Source organism: Pyxicephalus adspersus, chromosome 11 (genome assembly GCF_032062135.1).
Source record: "Pyxicephalus adspersus chromosome 11, UCB_Pads_2.0, whole genome shotgun sequence".
Classification (NCBI taxonomy): Eukaryota; Metazoa; Chordata; class Amphibia; order Anura; family Pyxicephalidae; genus Pyxicephalus; species Pyxicephalus adspersus.
The window spans coordinates 8,100,312-8,119,090 of record NC_092868.1 but is presented as its reverse complement, the minus strand read 5'-3'; the positions used below and the strand labels follow the sequence as shown (position 1 = coordinate 8,119,090).

The following is an 18,779-nucleotide window of genomic DNA, read 5'->3' as shown; positions in this document are numbered from 1 at the left end:
CATGAAAAACAGTGTAACGCTTTTGGAACAGAAATCTAGACATCAGTGTAACGCCCAGGTGGTTAAACTGATGTCCATTGTGTTTAATTTAACACCGGCACTCTCTATGTGACTCTCTATATCCCCTGAGGAAGCTAATATGCGAAACGCGTCAGAAACGAGACTCTGACTTACCATTATTTGATTAGGATTAATTGGCTCTTAATAGCTGGGCTTCATGATTTAGATGTAAGAAGCTCAACAAACATTGTCCATGAAACATACAGTTCTTTCTGTAACCGTCATTTTGCAATGATTTTACATTCTAATTGTTTTTGAATACTCATAATAGAGATGTTTTTGTTATAACAGTATTAGCTTGACATAAAAAGCCACTTTCTGCTCTCCTTACATTCATTATACTATACCTGGCTTGGCAACAACAAACATGAACAGCTAGAGAACCCCGTTTTGGGACACACTCCTACTTCTCATTACACTTCAATACAGTTGCCTTCCCTGGTTCCTCCTTTCCCCCTAATGCCCAAAATTTTTAAATAAAACTTTTCCCCTTTTTCATTACATACCTTGTATTAGGCTCATTTATGTCATTTACTTCAACGCTCACTGCAGGATTTTCAGTGACTTTCTCAGCTGTGTCACATAATGTATTTTCTTGCAATGCATTTATGATCTCTCGTAGCTCAGTTTCGGACACAGCATCACGTTCCTGCAGTGCTTCTGCAATCCCCCTTATTTCCTCATCAGAAAATGTGTTAAATGTGTAATCTCTCTGCATTTTCCTAAATGGACAAGACTCCTAGAAAAAAGAAACATTGGCTGTGATTGGAGAGTATAGCCACAATAAACTATATCAACATAGACATAGAGTTTTTTTTGTTTGTATTTTTATTTTCTTTACACATACTCCTTCTAAATACCTTAATTTGCAGTTACTTAGTTTGTCAAGTCCATCGAGTTCAACCAATTAGGAAACAAAACATACTAGAAAACCTGCAAATTCTAGATCGGACTTTCGCAACCTTTTTATCATGGGGAACCTTTGAAATTTTCTTCCAGTCCTAAGGGACGCCTTCTATAAATACAATATCCGCAGCTCACAGTATATTAGTGTGGAGGTCATTGAGAAGAATGTCTCCTACATTTGCTAGCCAATGGGAAGAATGTTACCCTTACAGATAGCCAAAAAGATTATTAGTATCACCAGTACCTGAGACACAAATTGCTCATGGTGCCCTGTTCAAGTGTGAATGGATCTGGAGTTTATAGGTCCGGTGTTTCAGTTTCGGTAGAGTTTGCCTTTACAGGGAGATTTACATTACAGTACGGTAAGGAATTCGGAATTTGTTGGGTTACACGAGGTATATGCCTGTCACTAAATCACTAATTCTAGGCATCTAGAACAATTGATTAATTTAAATTTCACCTTTAGAACAACAATTAAATAGAACCATAAGAGTGTTTATGAATCCAAGAACATTCTATCTGAAATTACTAGGAAAGTATGACTAAGGGTTTGGTTAGGGCTTGTCTTTAACTTCAGAGTTTGACTTGGATAGGTGACAATTTCTGATCTAGGAAAGCTCTGAGATATAAAGTGGTTAGTTTTACATTTGTATAATATACATCAATTATTAAATTAGCATTGAAGATGTACATAAATGTGTGAGGTTGAATTTAATGCTACATCCACCATGTCTCTCCTTGTACCTGATTCATGTGTGTATGTGTAGCCTATATCATCTAAACATAAGACTAAATCATGGGTAACATGCAATGTATATAGTCCTATCACCAGCCATTACTGTGGACCATATATAGTAGATATACACTGCCTGTCCAAAAAAAAAGTCTTTAAGTCTGTTGGTGCAGTGTTACGATCTGGGGTGCCTGTGGGGTCAGTAGTATGATCTGGGGTGGCCATGGGGGCAGTGTTATGTTCTAGGATACCTGTGGGGGCACATGTTCTGACCTGTGGTGCCTGTGGGGGGCAAATGTTATGATCTGGGGTACCTGTGGGTGCAGTGTTATGATCTGGGGTACCTGTGGGGGCAGTGGTATGATCTGGGGTACCTGTGGGGGCATGTTTTATGTCCTGGGGTGCCTGTGGGGGCATGTGTTATGTTTTGGGGTACCTGTGGGGGCATGTGTTATGTCCTGGAGTGCCTGTGGGGGCATGTGTTATGATCTGGGGTACCTGTGGGGGCAGTGTTATGATCTGGGGTACCTTTGGGGGCAGTGGTATAATCTGGGGTACCTGTGAAGGCATGTGTTATGATCTGGAGTGTCTGTGGGGGCAGTAATATGATCTGGGGTACCTGTGGGGGCAGTGTTATGATCTGGGGTACCTGTGGGGGCAGTGTTATGATCTGGGGTACCTGTGGGGGCAGTGTTATGATCTGGGGTACCTGTGGGGGAACGTGTTATCATCTGGGGTACCTGTGGGGGCACGTGTTATGATCCGGGTTGTAGTTCAGCTCCCCTGACCCAATGCTGACCCCCTGCAAACTGTACATTCCCCCCTCTCCCTTTCCTCACCTGCATTACAGTTCTGGTGTTCTATCAAAACAAGCTGCCCGTGAAAAGAATCCACCCGAGGGGCGTGTACAAATGGGTGTGTAAAATTCCAGGGGACGTGTACAACCGAGCGTATACAATGACATAATCGGCAGCACAGTTTAATAGCTTTGTGTGAGTGAAATGCTACATGTCATGTTTTGCAGTCTTACAACTCTTCATCTCCCAAAAAGTATGTTGTAATAACTTTTCAGGGTACCAAATTTCATCTACCCACTTTTAAAACTTTTAAAGATATGGGGGGGACATAAGTTTAGAACCTATAGATATCTGAACATTGTGGCCGCTGTTCCAAAGTAAGCAAGTGTGTCTAAGAGCCCGAAATTAAAAAAAACAACCACTGGAGCAACTTACATAGCAAGGAAAACTGGGGTGCGGCCCTTAAATTTTTACCTACTTGTCACAAAACTATAACTGTCGTACTACACAACCCTTTCCACTTCCCTATTATAAACCCCAATTTCTCTGAAAGGGGGAGATGAATGAAACCAAAAATGTAGAGGCAAGTGGGGTACGCTAACATTACCTAAAGTTTCATCACTATGGCATTATTTGCACATAAAAGACTCCACACATCAAAACAAGCTGCCCTTCCACACATAATTGTCTGCTTTCCTCGAACCCCAATGTCCATGGAACGGGTAGTTGAAGAAAGTGGGGAACACTTGTGGCTAACTCATTCTAAAACCTCATTATGGCATCATTAATACTTAAAAAACTCTACGCTGTTACACATAACTTTTCGCTTCACTTCCTGGAACCCCGAAAGCTAGCCCCTTACCTTCTTTGAACCGGAGTTTCTCAGGAATATCTTCAGATATAGGGATCTGAAGATGTGGTCATAAAAACATGTCCCCCTCGGCTATCCGTTACATAAAATGCATTGCAGAAGTTACCGGGGTTCAAAGAAGGATAGACCTTATAACTGACAAGACGCATTTTATGGCATGTTTAGTTTCTGTAGTTTGGTTCAGAAATGGTGATCAGGGAGCAATATTTTACAGACTGGCACTGTATGATAGCTTTAGGTTTGTATCTTTTATGCTGCTGGGGTTGAAGGAAAGGGGGAAATAAACTCCTGGCCTAGGGGAGAAAAAAGTCTAAATCTGGCCCTGATTGTAATATATGTAAATGATCTCTCTAAACATATTTTGATGTTGCAGAGACTGTAAAAAAAACCCACCCCTTGTGCCAGATGTTTGCCTGACACTGTATATGTAAATTACAAGTTACTCACATATACAGCTGTCGTATTTTCGTGCGGTAATGCTCCATAAAACTCAGATTACAGCAATCCAGCTTGTTGTACAAAGGAGACTTTAAATCGGTATATTTATAAATAAAATATCAAAATCATTCCGGGAAATCCGGCCAATGGTTACCTTTTAGTTGACGTGTATTTTTGTCGAGGTTCTGTCCTGGTTGTGCTGTCTTGTTCTTAAATATATTTAGCTCAGTTATTCTTGTGAAGAAAGGAAACTGAAACTAAACCAGGAATCTGGATTTTTTTTTTACCCTGCTGGCAGCCAATGAGATTGATTTCTGCAGTAGGCAAGCTCCAAGGTTCTCTTAACCAGTTCAGTGCTTCCTGTCTGCTTTAGCTAAAACAGAGCAACATTCTTTGTGCTCAAAGGAGGAAATGATTTTAATGCAGATCTAAAAGTGAAAACAAAAGGGGGATGGATTGAAGCTTATCAGTTCTTGTGATGTGTTGGCTGTTTTCTGTTTTCTTCCAGGAACACACATCCTGACATAGGGTGACAACACTTACTTGCCCCCCTTTATCAGGGTAAAAGAAGCAAGATGGATTATTATTGCACACTATTTATATAGCACCATCATATTATGCAGCGCTGTACAAAGTTCATAGTCATGTCACTAGTTTTCCCTTAAAGGGTCTCGCAATCTAATGTCCCTACCAAAGTCATGTCTTTATTACATTCTAAAGTCAATTTTTCGGGTGAAGCCAACTGCATGCTTTTGGAATGTGGGAGGAAACCAGATTACCCGGAGGAAGCCCACACAAACACTGAGAGAACCAGCAAACTCCATGCAGACAGTGTCCTGGCTGAGATTCGAACCTGTGACCCAGCACGGCACCTCTGAGCCACCATGCTGCCCAGATCTACAGAAATACACTTCTCTCCTATTCAACATACGTGCATCCTATTGCACGTATAAAAAAAATGGTTTCAGTGGTATGTTTAAATCTGACCTAAACTGCAATTTTTACCTTACATAAAAGGCTAGACAACTATATAATGTAAAAATTACCTTCTTTTTGGGGGGAGAAGGTTTAGAACATTTTTTTGACCCTGAAATCTTGAACATCCTTTGCTTTCTCCCTGAGCCGCTGTTTATTCGTTCCATTGTTTTCTGCATGTGCACTGAGATCGGCAATCATTTTTTCCCATCTACATCACCCTATCAAACGCCCGCGCAGTGCGAGATCAGGTGACGTAGGCAGAAGGTGGAAGAAGCCAAAGAAGGTAGCGGTGCCCAGCCAGGATGAGGAAGGTAACAGGATGATGCAGGATATGATCTAGGAAACCTCTGGAGAGATTGATGGATCTGCCAAGGTAAGTTTACTTCTGATATACAAGGTATTCATGGTTAGGGTGTACAACCGTTTTAATCAGTGTGGGATGGCGTGCTGGGAGATGCAATTGATTTGCAAAATTGTTAGAGTTTTGCCAATAGTACATTTAAAGGGTATTTATCAGAAGAGAAATAAGGGGGCTGCCATCTTGTGCTAGTTTCTTGGCTGTCATGTGGATCCCCCGGGCTTCAATAATTTGACTATGAACTAGAAAAAATAATTTAGATCAAGAATATGTTCACTCCATCCTCACCTACTAACCTATGTAGATGTTTTACTAGAAAAGTGAAAAAGGTGGAACGAAGGATGACATAAAAAGTCACCCTTAATCATGGGCCTTAGGCTTTCATTTGGTGAACAGACATCCCCCTAGAGAAGTAGAAAAGATGACACCAAGGTCTCTAGTTATACAGTTAGGTCCATAAATATTTGGAAAGATAGCTTTTTTCTACTTTTGGTTCTGTACATTACCACAATTAATTTTAAATGAAACAACTCAGATGCAGTAGAACTGCAGACTTTCAGCTTTAATTCAGTGGGTTGAACAAAAAGATTGCATAAAAAAGTGAGGAACTAAAGTCTTATTTTACAGAATCACTTCATTTCAGGGGATCAAAAGTAATTAGACAAATTAAAAATAAAAAATAAAATGTTCATTTCTAATACTTGGTTGAAAACCCTTTGCTGGCAATGACAGCCTGTAGTCTTGAACTCATGGACATCACCAGATGCCGGGTTTCCTCCTTTTTAATGCTCTGCCAGGCCTTCACTGCAGTCTTTGAGCACCCCAACACACCTGAGAGCACCCTAACACACCTCTAGAGCACCCCAACACACCCGATAGCACCCCAACACACCTCAGAGCACCCCGACACACCTCTAGAGCAGCTTTACTTACTGGTGCAGGGACTGAATGAGTTACGTCATCCCGGTCCAGTTAATCAAGGGCTGATGATCAGGATATAGAAGAAAAGAAGGGGGAAGATGGTGGTTCCCATGATGGAATGGGGATAAGTGAGTATCGACTGGGTTTAGTTAATAGCCAGGAGCAGATATCTTCAGTATGTGGGTATCAGTATCACTATGCTAGGCTAGGGGCAAACTTGTTACATAATGCAGGCGTTGATATGTTTTATATGTCAGAGTTACCTTTGCAGGTGTTTATATTGATTTTTAATAGAACCCAAACTTTGATAGCTGTGAGGGGGAAGACATTATTTTCACTGATTATATAGAGTAGATTTTTTTTAGCAAGACATATGGGTACTATATGACCTGCCTTTACTTAAAGACGTACTAGTCAATGTAGTATTTTATATGTATTGCAAAAATGTTTGGAAGGATGTTTTTAGCTGGCTCCACACAACAGTGTTCAAATTAAATCAAGATTTCAGACCAAAAATCATTATTTCAGCAGTCTTTCCATTTAAAAACAATGGAGTGGGCTGTTACCTGTGCATGGAGTATTCATATACAGCTCAAATACCAAGTTCTGATCTGAGGCCAGAATAGCTCCGATCCAGCTTGAAAATTACTTAGATTGACCACTACTAGTCACTCTGGTGAGGTAATTAGCATCTTATAACGGCAGCGACATGGGAACTACCACTACTGACAATATCTCCTTCTATAGATATTAGTTGCCTGGCTTTTTTACGGCCACACTGACTTCAGTACTTTCCATTTACTCTGACTCAGAATATTCAGATCAGAATAAATATATCATCAGCATAATAGTTCTAGATCAGCGGTCGCCAACCAATAGTCCATGGACCACTGATGGTCCACAAGAAAATTTTGGTGGTCAGAAAATTTTTTTTAATAAATTCACAAACTTTACCAGAGACAGAAAAACAAGGGAAGCGCAGCATGACGTTAGTGTAGTATTAAGTTGTATGAGGCAACCGTTACCAAGCCGAACGCTTCAGTATTGTTTCCACCATTACAACAGTAACCTAGCTCCGTGGATACCGATTCTCATCCCATTAAATTATTATTTAATTTATTATTTTGCATTTCTTTAGTTATACAACTAATTATAATAATTAATGATGCAGCTTATAATAATACTGCAACTAATAATAATAATAATGCAAGCAATGATAATAGTAACAATCGTAATACTTCAATTAACTGTTAGCTGATCAATGAATCAGAGCCGCCACAGTTCTCGTCAGGCACTATTAGGAATATCATTATTTTACAAATGTATTTTTCATTTGAAAAAATTCATATTAATGGTCCACAGGATTTAAAATGATGAATTTAGTGGTCCGTGAGGTTGGAAAGGTTGGCAACTGCTGTCCTAGATCAGAGATCCAAATACTAAAGTGAAAGAGTGTTATTCTTCTTCTTCAGTATAAACCGCCAGAACATGCATGGGGATCTTACCTGCATTCACATAATAAATCAGCACCTTAATAATGACTAAGCCTTTGTTTTTTTTTTTTTTTAAAGGTAGTAAACAGTGAACAAAAACAGTTGTCTTTGGAAATGTGTGCTTATTCAGCCAAAAAACATTTCCGAGGTCGGTAACTGATGTTGGTCAAGAAGACCTGCCTCGAAATCTTTATTCTAACTTGCAAAAAAGATGTTTATTGGGGCTGAAGTCAGGGCTTTCTGCAGGCTGCTTGGGTACCTCCACATTAAACCTATTTATCAAGAAGACCCTTTTATAGAGCTTGTTTCATCCTCAGAAGGTCATTATGGAAGAGAAAAAACCTTCCACAATCTGCTGCCCCGAGACTGGGAAAACAAAATTGTCTAAAATGTATTTTAATAGTATTTAGGGAGGGGTGTCCACATGCTTTTGGTTATATTTTTAGATGGAATGGCATGGATATCAGTATTGTGTGTGAGTGTTTGCAATATGTAATCAACAATTTCTTTAGAAGGTGTACATGAAGCAACATTCACATGAATATTCATGATTATGTTATTTTATTTGTCAATTTTTTTTCTAAACAGGAGAATCTAAAGCCTTTTTAAGAACTCTTTCTGCATCATTTGCAAGCTCTTTCAGGAAGGAATAAAGCATGTAGTATGTTGTAGCAAATGAGATGCCACCTGCTACTATTGTACCAGCCACAGGTATATTACTAGCTAAATATTCAACGAACATGAGTCCCCCGGTTGCTCCTCTGGTTAATAAAGTGGTGACAAGCTCTTTGTTGATCTCTTTTACCACTATTGGTGACTTGATCACAGACTTCAACTCATTAACATCTTTATCAAATTTGTTGGCCAACTTTTCAAGAGAATTTTGATCTAAGCCAAACGCATTTCGATATTTTATCATTTGCGCCACCAAGATTCCAACATCGCAAGCCACTGACAGCCCTGGAATAGGGATTGCTGCTACACCGCAAGAGAGAGTTGCCCACTTCCAGATTTGCTTTCTAAAGGCTTCTCTTTTCTTTTCTAGAATTGGGAGAGAAATATTGGGCAAAGATAACATGAAGACATGTCGCTTTTGGCTTGGAAGTTCCTGTTCAAGGGTCTCTTGCATTTGGTTGAAGTCATATTTTTTGAGGTCCAGACAGGAGAGTAGAAACACCTTTGAATCTTGAATTCCTCCGTTATGTAAGTTTTCAATGCAATTATCCCGAATCTCTTTCAATATATTCTCTTCGTTGTATGACTTTTTCCGTTGTTGGCAAGCATGCAGGTCTGAGTCTATTTTATTTCGTACAAAGTAAAACTTCTTTCCCATGGACTTGATCTCTTTAGCCAACAAAATATCATTATGTCGGAAGCGTTCTGATGACATGATTATAAAGAAGTCATATTGATCAAATTTAACATCTGTAAGGTAATTGCTTGGATTGAAATTTGGAGATCCAATTCCAGGTAGATCCCAAATTATCACATTCTTGTACTCTGGATGTTGGTAAGCTTTTGCTTCCATAGTGGTCTCTGTGACTCCTGTTTTAGCAGCGCCTTCTCCATCATCATCATCCAGGCCACGGATTACATTGACAAATGTAGACTTTCCAGATCCCGTCATTCCTGTTACTGCAATGTTTAATGGAGCATTTTCAATATCATGAAGAGACTTACTGAGTTTTTCAGTTGCTGTACACAGGTCACCTTCTTCTAAAGCTGTCCTAATTTCTTCAACTTCTTCATCTGAGATAATTTCACATGGTTCTAAATAATCCATTTTAGAGGGTTTCCTGTAGAAAAATAAAAAAATTATATTAAGGATTGCAGGAGACAGCGGTAATGTAGAGGTCAGGGGATGGAGCCAGAGACTGACAAGATGGGGTCTATACAAGAACAATAGTGGTTAGGTGTAGCTTGATAATATATTTACAAAATTTTCTATAGTTTTGTGCCCCACATGTCTATTGAGAATGCAAGCCAAAGCAGCACCACCAAAATATGAGTAATTCACTGCCAATATAGTTCGGGGCCTTAGACAAGGCTGAGTTGTGTAAATCACAGAAATGGATAGGAAGATAAACAAATCCAATTTTGCTTCTGTAAATGAGTAAATGACCCTTGTTAACATGTTGGAAATCTATGATACATTAGGCAGGTATCTATAATACTCCATTGACTCTTCATTCCACCTCGCTATGTACTTGGCACAATGATCTTCACAAAGCCCTTACACATCCCTTTCACTATCTCAAACAAAATAAAAAATATAGGCTGGAGATGTACTTAGCAAGTATAAAGGAAGCCATTGCAAATTCCTGTATTAATATAATATTATTATGGTACAATGTCTTCATTACTTTTTGAGTCACCCACCCACAACAAGTATGTAAAGCTTTGTAAGATTTGACCATGCTTGGTTCAAGGAAAATTGTATCTATTTCTTTACCCTCCTGGGCGGTCTGGATTTATATCTAACAACAGTACATTGGCCCTGATTTACTAAAGCTCTCCAAGGCTGGAGAGAATACACTTTCTTCAGTGAAGCTGGGTAATCCAGAAAACCTGGTATAGATTTCCTAAAAACATTTACTATTTGCTAGCAAATGTTTTAAATCCTGGACCAGATCCATTCCAGGTTTGCTGGATCACCCAGCTTCACTTGTCAAAGTGTATTCTCTCCAGCCTTGGAGAGCTTTAATAAATCAGGGCCACTGTCTTTCATGAAAATGTATTTTACAGTATAATATAATAGTATGAGTATAATAAAAGCTTAAAACAAAAATCATGTCAAATAAATAAATGAAATTAAAAAAAAATATTTAATAATATATTTAATACTAAACTTTGACATGATTTTGTGTTTCAAACTTTATTATACCCATACTACTCTATTTTACAGTAAAATAAAATTTCATGAAGGACAATGTACTGTTTATAGACATATAAATCCACTGCATACAATACAGTTATTTAGTGCCCCTAGCGACGGCCACACACACCGACAGGAACCCCCGGGGAACATCAGCGTACTCACTAGGGGACAGATCGACGGAGAGTATGAGGCCTGAGGATGGCAGGACACTGGAGGACCAGGTAAAGCTGTATTTTTTATTTTTTTTAACTACCCCTAGTGTGGCTCGGGGTTACCGCTTTCAGCTGTTTCATTTTTACCCCGAGGCACACTCAGGCTTACCACTCGGGAGGTTAAGAAACATCAGCCGTTAGGTTAATATTACGATGGTTAGAGAACAGACACCAGTATATCTATAGAGTTGCAGTTCTGATTTATTCAGAAAAGATGGTGTAATTTATACAAACTAAAGTAGGTGGTACAGAAAAGTAAAAGAGTGAATGAGGGCCCCAAACAATTTACGGCCCTGATATCATGGGAATCTCTTCACACCTCTGCAGTGACCATTCCCTTTGTTCCTATTAACACATTTAAACTCAACCAAATGTACAGGATATTCACTCCCCCCAACAATTCAGATTTCTTGATATGTTGCTTCAAAATGGAGGCTATGAACAAGATGGAATCTATGATACAGTTATTCTCCTCACTTGGTATTTCATGCTTGTTCAGGGTCATGAACCAAAGGTAGTCAAGAGGTTAGCATTTTCAGAAGGAAGTCAAAAGTTTAAGTGTAACACTTAACTCCTCCTTGCTAAAGCACTGGCACCTCTCCCCTACACATGCGGGTAGTTCTGATCCAGGGTACGCCTGCTGTTCTAGGTTTAACAAGCATTGCCCTTACCACCGGTCAATCAAAAGATAGCCTCCTAATCACCCTTGACTATTTAGCTGGCTCCAACACAGTGCTCAGTGTTTGTGCAACATGTCTCTACTATTGCTAAGCCCCCTAGCTCTGCTGAGCAATTCCTATGGACATGTTGGTTAATTGAGTCCTTTCCCAGTCCAGCTTCTCTTTTAGCCCTGGTTGCCCAGTCTGTTTCTTGGTCTGTTTCCTTGGGCTGTTCCAGTGTTCCCCTCCCTGTGCTGGCGGTGACACACGTGCATCCTGTGTCTCCTGCGTTCCCCTGTGACACCCATTTTACCTGTGCCTCCTGCAGCTTTCTGTGTCTTCCATGATCCCCTTGCCATCGGAGTCTGTTCTTTGTATTGTTTGTACTTGACTCCATCACAACACATATACTGCCATGGTGTGTTGAAGAAATGCTTCATAAAACCCAGGTTTTAACCTAGGTCACCATAACCCAATACATTTAGGTACATTTAAAATAAAATCTATTTATCCAGCTCGCTCTACAGAGAAGCTACTAAATCATCACATTATATATAAAACACCGAAATCATTCTGGAAGGTTCCGGCAATTGTTACCTTTCATCTGTTGTGTCCTGTTGTTGAGGTTTTTTAGGCTTCTCTCCTGATTGTTCTTTGTAAAATACAAATCCACTTTCTCTTCTGATGAATCGAAACTGCAACTAGAATTTGTAATCTTTTTATTGCTGCCAGCCAGTGAGATTCATTTCTGTGCTGGGAGGGCCACAAGACTTTCTTAACCCTTGCAGTGTATCCTGTCTGCTCTAGCTAAGATCAAAGGAGGAAATTATTTTAAAGCGTATCTAAAACTGAAAACAAAATGGTGATAGTTAATAGCCCCCTTGGGTGAACAATACTATACCGGTACTAAATATTGAAAAACAAAGACAGAATTTTTAAATTATTTTATTAGACGATATTAACAATATTAGTGTATTACTCAAATTATAATTGAAAAAGAAATATTAAAACAAATAAATATATTATTATAAGTGGGATGACCTTGGTGGTAAGTGTCCAGCTATGTATAACAGGCACCCCCAGTCCCTTGCACAGCAGTGTCTGCAGATTTGACTCCAAGCGGCAGTGAACCGGGGTAACTGCACCACAACCTCACTGCCAGTTTGAATGCACCCCTAAAGTTTGGTTAGTGGGCAAATATATTTGAGGCACCACAGGGCACAGACAGATGGCAGTACCCTGGAAGTGGCTCCTGGGGTCTCTAATATGCAAATTCAATTTGGGGTCCCCAAAATTTTCTTTATAAAGAAGGATGAATAACCCTTTGTTTGTTTGTTTTTTTATTAAATGCCTATTAAAAAACAAAAAGGCAAAGCCCCTAAAGACTAAATGAGAGTGCAGAGCCTCTTGAAATACACAGGTCCCGAATTCCAGAAGGTTTGGGTTCTGAGAACGGGCATGCCAGAAGGGACTTTTCTGTCATTGAAAAAAGAAAGATGGAGATCTCACACATACGCAGTAAGATTTGCACTTTATTGAGACCGTCTCTGGCAACATCCTATGTTTTGGGGCTGAATTTAAGTTAAGTATCAGCTCTCGGGGTCCCCTATGTACCCTGAAAATGTCACGTTTGTACAACAATCGGTGTGGGAGATATGAAGGTTTATACATTGGGGTAATTCCACTGATTACAGAGCACTATTGAGCCGTCACATCGGGGGCCCCTGTTGGGAACCTATGGTTTAGGCTGAATTTGTTTTCTTCCAGTAATACACACCTTGCCTTATGGTGACAAAACTTACTTGCCCTTCTGTATCAGGACAACAGAATCAAGATAAGACTGCAGTGGTACGCTCCTTGGCTCCTTTTCTGCATGTCATAAAGTTCTGCAGTCTTCAGAAAACAATGCGATAACAGCACAGGGAGAGAAGAAGAGGCCATTCATGATTCTTTTTTTCTTGCATTTATCAAACAGATATAACAAGACAGTTTCAATGGTATGTTTCTTAGACTAAAATGTATGATACATGGGACATTCATGGTTAGAATGTATAAACGTTTAGATTCAACACAATGGCGTGCTGGAAGATTCTATTGATTTGCACAATTGTTCAAGTTTTGCCAATATTAATGGTAATGAGTGCCTATCAGAAGATAAAAAAGGGGCTGTCATCTTGTGCTGTTTTTTTGGGTGTCATATTGATCCCCTCAACTTCAATATTCTGGCTGGCAAAAAGCATTTAGGTCAATTAATGTAGGTTCACCCCCAATTTCAGTTACTAACCTATGTAGATGCTTTCATAGAAAAGTGAAAAGGGTGACATGAGAGGTTGTTAGATGCCATTTAAGCTGTGCTGAGCTTTTGATGTGTTCCTGCTCCTTTATGGTAGAATAAGCCGCCTCCAAGGAATACCTGGAATACCCCAATTTATTCGGTGATCAGGTGTCTCTTTAGAAAAGTTAATGGGTGTGAAATCAGATGCCATTTGAACTGTGTTGGGCCTCTAATGTGTCCTTGCACCTTTAGGGAGGAATGGGCTACCTCCAAAGAATACCTTTCTCCTATTTATTTAGAATCTATGAATCAAGGAAAAAGTGTCGACCTAGATAAGTGGTTAGGGTAACACCAAAGGGCCATTTGGGCTATGTTTGGGTTCCTGAATATTTATAGAGGAATAGGCCACCTCCACTAACACATGCCCTCTTTATTCATGGCCATGGTCTATTAATTGGAGAACAGATATCTTCCTAGACACATGCGTGGGTTGACACCAGTCTTTAGATGGTCATTTGAGATGTGTTCATTCACCTTTATGGAGAAGTGGACTGGTGTTTACCCAAAGAAGTAGATGAGGTCACACTAGGGGTCTTTTTCTGTCATTTTAGCTGCTTTGGGCCTCTTGTATGTTCCTAAACATTTATGGAGGAATGGGATACCTCTAAGACATACCTTGTCTAAATTTATACATGGACTTAGGCTACTAATTAATAAAAAGGTGTCTACTCAGAGAAGAGGATAAGGTGATACCAAAGGCCTTTATCCACCATTAGAGCCAAGTGGGACTTCTGATCTTGGCACACATCAGAAGAGAGTCCCTCAAGTAAAGCCAATGGGGCTGATATAATTCTCATGTGTCCTTGCACCTGGGTTGAGGAGTGGCCCACCTCTAAGGAATACCTGCTCTTAATTTTTTACATGGTCTTGGGCCATAAGTTGGTAGACAGCATCTTTCTAGAAAAGTCAATGAGGTGATATCACAGGTCACAAGCTTTGCTGGGCTTCTGATTTGTTCTTTATGGAGGAATGAGCCACCTCCAGTGACCACCTGCCCTCAATTAATTTATGGTCGTAGGCTATCAATTTGTGTACAGATGTCTTCCTAAAGACATACATGGGTTGACACCAGAGTTCTTTAAATGATAATTTCAGCTGTGTTGGGTTTTTGATGTGTCCCTTAACCTTTATGGAGGAATAGGCTACCTCCAAGGCATAATTGCCCTAAATTTACACAAACATTTAGGCTACTAAACTTTCAAAAGGCTTCTACTTAGAGAAGTGGATAAGTGACACATACTTATTTATTATTGATTTATTAAAGCTCTTTAAGGCTGGAGAGGATACACTTTCAACGGTGAAGCTGGTTGATCCAGCAAACCTGGAATGGATTTCTTCAAAGATTTCTTGCATCTTCATGGAGGAATGAGCCGCCCCCAAGGATCACATGCCCTCAAAATATTTATGATCTTAGACTATGAATTGGTGAACAGGCATTGTCATAAAAACTTGCATGGGTTGACACTAGAGGTTTTTAGATGGTTATTTGAGCAGTGTTGGGGTCTCTGAACCCTTACGGAGCTATGGGCCAACATCAAGTGATACCTGTTCTTCATTTATTTATGGTCTTGGGCCATCAATTGGTTGACAGATGTCTCTCCAGAAAAGTCAATGGAGGGGATACCACAGGTCGTCATTTGCCATTGGATCTTTGTTGGGCTTGGTGTGTCCACATCAAAATGGACCATCTCCAAGGAATACCTGTTCTCAACCTATTCATGGCCTTAGGCTATTTATCAATAGACAAAAGTAAAGATTTTCGGGGGGGAGTATATGAAAAAAAAAATATTGGTTTGAACATTTTAGAAACAATGTTACATGCAGTATGATATTTCATCAGTAGGTGGTAGAGGCATCCAACAGTGAAGCCAGGTTGGCTTGTGAGGTGCCAACTGGTACTAGGATCTGTCTGTTCTATCCACTTACCTGAACTTGGCCTAATTTTCCTCCAGATGACCTTGAAAGTCCCTGCCATGGTCATGCCCTTAGCATAGCTCAAGGCAAATTTCAGGGAATACAATTATTATACTGTCATGCTTTTGGGAAGAGGAGAAAACCAATGGGAAAGAACTTGCAAACTCCATGTGAGAGATTCCTTATACCTGCAATTTCTTCATTTTGTGACAGGTTCTCTTTAATTTATGCTGCAATAATTCAGTTCCTTATCACATGATGGTTAACCTTCTGCTCCTCCCCCATACGACCAGTTGTCTCTGTATCCTAGGGTCACCCCATGTCTCTCTTTACACTGGAGAGGGAATCATTTCCACCATGACACCTCTCCCCTCCTGCACATTTAGCGGGCAGACGTAGCAGCAGAGGCAGCCTGCCAATGCTCCTATAATAAAGGGTGAAGGGGCCCTCTACATGTAGGGGTGGGGGAGCACCTAGGGGCCCCCTCCTATCTCATTAGCTGTGTGCCAACTTTGACATTCAACACCCCTGAAGGAAGCGAGAAGTCTCCAGTAATATCGGCCTCCAAAAATACTTACTCACATCATCCAGTGCTGGAGCTGAACCAGGAGATTCATATAAGGAGTCTCATGGAGAAGGTCATAAGCCAATCACACGCTGTACGCTCCAAAAGCAATGCGTCAGGTCTGATCCTTCTCTGACATCAATCTGTAGCTTTTAATAAATAAAACTTAGTGATCCTTCCTCAAACAGCATTTCCTGTTATAGGCTGACAACTCGGTATTCCTGTCTCCTAAATGCTCTCCTGTGTTGTCACAAAGGCTAAGATCAGATATCTGTAAGCTCATTATTCAGACATGTCCTGTTTTTGTCATCATGGACATATGAACGTCAGAGCAATGACTGTGACGAACGCCCTCTCACCCCGTACCCCTGCGCATAGACTTTCCAGCACGCTCAGCAACAGTCCATGTACCAGCAGAGTGAAGAGGAGCCATCACGGGGCCACACACGCCATCACAGGTAGACTGCCACCACGTGCTTAGATGGAAGCACGCACCGTAGTGTAGTGTTACCGTAGCATCTCCGGTTATTAAATTACACTATTTCTACTTATAGCATTCAGAGATTCAGCTTACATCTGTATAGTGTTCAATAAGTAAAAACATACAATAATCTAAGAACAATAACACAACTATAGCAACAGCATAAAATAAAAGGGAAAACTATTAAATAATACTTAGGTAGAGTTGCTTGGCCGTGCTCTGTGTTGCTATGTAAAGTCCAAGTTATCCATCAGAGTCACCGGGCTCCCTGCACTGCTCAATGTGTCAGTGCCGTTGTCCTTAGCAACAAGATGGAATCAGTATGACCTTCCTTTGCTAGACTTACATGGCTTTTTCTTACCAACCACAAAGATGGGACTAATACAATCCAATGACAGCAGGGTGGGGGCTGTCTGATGGGCTGTGTCCACATGGAGTATGATGCTTGGTGGACACTTCCCAAAATGCCCTTGTTCTAGCCTTTATTATTCATTTAAGTACAGGTTTTATGAACGGCCAACCCCCAGATTATTAATCACCACAAAATAAGGCCTTCACAGAGACCAAACTAGGCATGTCTGGGACTTATGGTTCACCAGGACAGGCTAACTATGGTTTCCAGGCTTTCCTGAGGCCTAGGAGACCAGTCCTTGTCTCCAAATGCTCACCCCAACGATCCAACTCCAAATCATGGTATACTCAAAGAATGGTATATTGGAAATACATAGATTATTCATAAAAATGTTTCAGAATACATCTCAGAGTTCAATCAGGGCCACTCTGCTGCCTTGTCTGAGTTTTATGACACCCGGAGACATGAAAATCCAACTTTTACAATGGGTGTCATAAACTACGGGTCTGGAATGATGGTGCTTGTCAGATAAAGGAATATCCGGGGAAATCTATGACCCTGGTCTGTTAGAGAGAATTTCCAACGAAAAAATTTTAAAGGAAGACCATTTGCTTTATTTTAAGGAAAAATCAGGACCTAATATTTTCCACAATATCACAATGACATGCTATTTTCTGCATACCGATCCAGTTAGTAATTGATTCCTCAAATCTCAAAACACTGCACATTACTGTGTGTTTCTACGCCCCCCCCCCCCCAATTCATCTCCCCCTCTCCTTTCTCTTTCTATCATAACTTTCTCTTCCCCCTTCTTTCTGTTGATCCAGTTCCTTTCCCTCTGCCCCCCTCTTCTTTCCTCCCCCAATATAATACACTCCCCCACCATTATACTCTCTCTCCTCAATGCCCCTTCTCTTCTCTCCCCCTTCTTCTTTATGTCTCTCTCTTCTCTCCCTTTCTTCTCTTCCCCCATTTTTCTGTCCCTTTTCCCCATCCTCCCTCTAACCCCTCTTTTCTCTCCTCCTTCTCCCCATGGTTTCTCTCTTCTCTTTCCCCTTCTTTCTGCCTCCCTTCTCCGCTGCCTTCCTCATTCTCCTCTACATTCCCCCATTTTTCTCCCCCTTCATATGGGCCTGATTTATGAAGACAGGAGAAGATAGACTATCATACCTGGGTGATCAGAACCTGGGTGATCCACCAAACCTGGAATGGATTTGGTTTAGGATTGAAGACATTGGCCAACTAATAGCAAATTAATATTATTTTTTCTGTTTCACAAGTGTTTCTTAAATTTTTCATAATAAACAATATTGTAACAACAACAAGTATAATATCTATAATGAAACATTAATCATTGTTCTATTGGTTGATATATATCATACTTATCATAAACAAATATCAAAATGAGGATATTTAAAGAAAAAAAACCAAAAAATTAACAAAGAAAGAATATTACATTGGAAAAAAAAGGTTAAAGCAAAGAAGGAAAGAAAAAGGGAAGAAATGGAAGTTTAATATATTTTAAAATACTTATTCTATACATCTTTACATAGGCCAGTGAGTTTGCATCTTGGATTTCTCAACCATCAGGTCCAACTATATGTAAACTTATATGTATAGTATATATATATGTATATATGTATAATATATGTAAACTTATATGTATAGTATATATATATGTATATATGTATAATATATGTAAACTTATATGTATAGTATATATATATGTATATATGTATAATATATATGTATATATATATATGTATATATTTATATAGTTATATGTAATAACTTCTATTATTTAAAATTGTGAACATTGGTTTATAAG

The 18,779-nt window shown here is 39.8% G+C and overlaps 2 protein-coding genes across 7 annotated transcripts in view; both read right to left on the bottom strand.

The window, feature by feature from the left end:
• Window positions 1–4,162, bottom strand: part of LOC140340502 (interferon-gamma-inducible GTPase 10-like) — an 18,216-nt gene extending 14,054 nt beyond the window's left edge. For 2 of the 4 annotated variants that reach the window (XM_072425755.1, XM_072425758.1), the window contains exons 1-2: window positions 2,539–2,588; window positions 567–799 (exon numbers count right to left, since the gene is read on the bottom strand). In XM_072425755.1, coding sequence (XP_072281856.1) covers window positions 567–799; window positions 2,539–2,544 — 239 coding nt within the window. In that variant the 5' untranslated portion in view covers window positions 2,545–2,588. The other 2 variants (XM_072425756.1, XM_072425757.1) reach the window with 2 other exon arrangements.
• A 3,911-nt stretch (window positions 4,163–8,073) lies between these two features.
• On the bottom strand, window positions 8,074–16,900 carry LOC140340965 (interferon-inducible GTPase 5-like). Of its 3 annotated transcripts, none has more exons than XM_072426445.1 (2): window positions 16,794–16,900; window positions 8,074–9,351 (listed from the first exon to the last, which is right to left on the bottom strand). In XM_072426445.1, exon 2 carries the CDS (start codon window positions 9,336–9,338, stop codon window positions 8,136–8,138), a length of 1,203 nt encoding a protein of 400 aa, XP_072282546.1. In that variant the 5' UTR covers window positions 9,339–9,351; window positions 16,794–16,900; the 3' UTR covers window positions 8,074–8,135. The 3 variants fall into 3 exon arrangements, with proteins under 3 accessions (XP_072282546.1, XP_072282544.1, XP_072282543.1); XM_072426443.1 differs by lacking the exon at window positions 16,794–16,900 and adding an exon at window positions 11,902–11,993; XM_072426442.1 differs by lacking the exon at window positions 16,794–16,900 and adding an exon at window positions 11,618–11,767.
• Window positions 16,901–18,779: the final 1,879 nt, after the last annotated feature.

Bases quoted from the DNA above. Each gene is read 5' to 3' on its own strand.
- LOC140340965 (XM_072426442.1), bottom strand. From the start codon at position 11,649: ATGGAAGACACAGAAAGCTGCAGGAGGCACAG. The intron at 9,352-11,617 runs GTAAAATGGGTG...ATTTTTCTACAG, and splicing joins GAAAGCTGCAGGAGGCACAG to GAAACCCTCTAAAATGGATT.